Consider the following 3,151-nt stretch of genomic DNA (forward strand, 5'->3'; position numbering starts at 1 on the left):
GAGCCAGAAAATAAATTCTTAAGGAAAATCTGGTAATGTTGGTATAATTCTGATTAAGATGTCTATATCATATACATTAATGCTCATTGAACTGACAAATCCAGGCCAGTCATCCATGCTGCTACATCACAAAAATAGAGACAGCTATGCCTTCTGATGGATATATCTAACAATTATGACACAGCCCTGCCCTATCCCCTCCATGCAAAAAGGGAATCTGATCAAGCCTCCATATCTAACTCCCTATTTATAGGAAATACAGGGAGAAAGAGTAACATAAGAATAACATGTTAAATTGTATCACAAGGATGCAATCATCAAAATCCAGACTGGAGGGAATTTATAGGGCAAACCACTTTCTCCAACAAGTGAAAAGATTGTAGGACATACAGATGAAAAGACACTTGAGAGAAATTTGCTCATTAGTAGTGAATGTCTGAGTCTTATATGGATCCAGATTCAGAACACAATAAAACAAAACAGTAACTCCTAAAAAAATCAATGAGAAATCAGATTTTGAGTCCAGGTACATAGCTTAGCAAGGAGCTGGAGTTGAGCATGTAATAAAGCCAGCCTGCAGCCCTAGCATGAAGCTTAGCATTTCTCAGAGTGAGAAAGGAGCAAGCAGAAGCTTCACCATGATCCTGGGGGCCCTGGAACAGCTCACTGAATGGAGAGCCCTGGCTGAGCAGGGGGTGCTCTGAAGAAGCCAGCCCTGGGCTCCCTCTGCTGGGATCAGGGGGAAAAGGGGTCAATTTCACCTAATGTGGCCCTACAGAGTCCAATACCATCAAGCACAGTGATGGAGGCTGCTGTGGCCTGAAGGGGACATGGACTCTTAAGTACAGGTTCTAAAACCTAGGAAGAGGGTTGGGGCCTGTAGCACAATAGTTATGGTGCTGGTCATGTACACGAGGGTTGGCAGATTGGAGCCTGGCCTGAGCCTGCTGAACAACAATGGCAACTACAACAAAAAATTAGCTGGGCATTGTGATGGGCACCTATAATCCCAGCTACCTGGGAGGCTGAGGCAAGAAAATCACTTAAGCCCAAGAGTTTGAGGTTGCTGTGAGCTGCGACACCACAGCATTCTACCAAAGGTGACATAGTGACAGTGTGTCTCAAAAAAAATAAATAAAACTCAGGAGACCCTCTATCATTAGGCAGACCGGAAGGTATAGGAACAGTCTTGCCCCACTAAACACCAGACCTGTGCCTCTGCGAGCCTCAGTAACCTTTCATTTTTTTGTTTTGAGATGGGGACTCACTACCCAGGCTGCACTGGAACTCAAACTCCTAGCCTCAAGCCATCCTCCCACCTCAGCCTTCCAAGCACCCGGCCACAAATATTTACCACTATACCTGGCTCCCCTGGTGACCTTTCTACAGTTGACAGTGGACCAGGTCAAGGAAGGGCCAGGAGTGTTGGGCTGGGGCACTGCTTCTTTTTTTTCTGAGGCAGAGTCTCACTATGTTGCCCTTGATAGAGTACTGTGGCGTCATAGCTCACAGCAACCTCCAACTCTTGGGCTTAAGTGATTCTTCTGCCTCAGCCTCCTAAGTAGCTGGGATGACAGGTGCCTGCCACAACACCCAGCTATTTTTTTGTTGTAGTTGTCGTTGTTTAGCAGGCTCGGGCCAGATTTGAACCCACCAGCCCAGGTATATGTGTCCAGCGCCCTAAACAGTGAGCTACAGGCACCACACCTGGGGCAGTGCTCTTTTCAGTAGAGGCTATTTCACCCTGAGGCCCTCTTGGTCCTCCCTTCTTCCCCATCTCTAGCTGCACAACAAGACTGCCATGGTCAGACTCCCTATGGATGCAATGGTTGTCATTACTATGTAGTATGCCTGTGGTCACCCTCCTCAAAACTTCCACACTGATTTACCATAGTCTTCCTTGGGGGCTTGAGCTGGGCTGGGAAGCAAAAATCCCAGCACCCTGGGATAGAAAAAGAAAAGAGCAGCCTAAATTCCTTAACCTGATAATTTTGGCCAAATTTTATTTGACATTAATAAACTTTCCACTGGTTGCAAAAAGCTGGTGTTCTGCCTTACCTACTCAATTTGGAAATGTTCTGTTATTACTTTTGTCACCTGCTATATATAGTAAGATTTCACTAACTAAGGTCAGAGGTGTTTTCTAAGTACCAGTGATGTCCTAGTGCTTCTAGTCTGTCCAATCTAACAAGAGAAGTCAATATAGCCATGAACTTCTTCAGAGCCAAAGGGAGGAACCCAGAGCAGCCCTGCACCCTGGCTCTCATGTCCCCAAAACACACTCCATTCCCCATGGTGCCTGCCCAATACCCTGCACTGATGGGGGTGATCAACTCGGTGGTAGTTGTCACTTTAGCTTTTACGGTCATGATGTTGAGGTTCATGAGGTAGTAGAAAGTCAGGTGTAGCACACTGTCATCTGGAAGGGAAGGGAGAAAAGAAAAGATATTTATGAGTCAGACACTCAGCAGAGTTAGTAGTATCATAGAAAAGAAACTGAAAGAGGCTTTTATAATCTTTTGCTAAAAAAAATGAAAACTCAATGACAATATAATGTTGACCAATAAAAGTGAAGAGAGAATCTACAAATCCTTTCCTACTCTTCCTTCCAAGTGATGGGGCTTAACTTCTCTGCCCTTGAGCTGGACTTAGTGACTCAGCTTCTAACAAATACAATATATAAAAGGAGCCAAGTGATCATGGTCAACATCACCCATACAGTGGTGTCATGTATCCCTGATGTGATGTAATGATGACCACCATATCTCTGCTACTCTCCCCTCAAGTCTATAACCTCAGTCTAATCAAGGTCAGGAAAGAAAAGGAAAGACTGAGGAACTGACATTTCCTGGAGGAGACTCAGGAACATGACAACTAAATGTAATGTGAGATCCTGGCTTGGATCCTAGAATGAGAAAACGGCAAACCAGGGAACTGTGAATAAATTCCATAGTTAATAGTACTGGACCAATGAAAAGTGAGTTTAATAACTATACTGTAGTTAATTAAGATGCAACTTTGGGGGATGCTAGGAACTCATATTATCTTTGCAAATCCTCTATAAGTCTAAAATTTTCTCAAAACAAATTTTTCTTAAGAAAAGGCAAAGAGTGGCTCGGCGCCTATAGCTCAACCGGCTAAGGCGCCAGCC

The 3,151-nt window shown here is 44.4% G+C and overlaps 1 protein-coding gene across 5 annotated transcripts in view; it reads right to left on the reverse strand.

Moving 5' to 3' along the window:
- Positions 1–3,151, reverse strand: part of THOC5 (THO complex 5) — a 69,303-nt gene that overhangs the window by 27,194 nt on the left and 38,958 nt on the right. For all 5 annotated transcript variants that reach the window (XM_003789857.3, XM_012805258.2, XM_012805259.2 and 2 more), the window contains one exon: positions 2,311–2,419. In XM_003789857.3, coding sequence (XP_003789905.1) covers positions 2,311–2,419 — 109 coding nt within the window. The remainder of the gene's footprint in view (positions 1–2,310; positions 2,420–3,151) is intronic.

The sequence above is a fragment of the Otolemur garnettii genome, unplaced genomic scaffold, assembly GCF_000181295.1.
Source record: "Otolemur garnettii isolate 467f Iridium unplaced genomic scaffold, OtoGar3 scaffold00038, whole genome shotgun sequence".
NCBI lineage: Eukaryota > Metazoa > Chordata > Mammalia > Primates > Galagidae > Otolemur > Otolemur garnettii.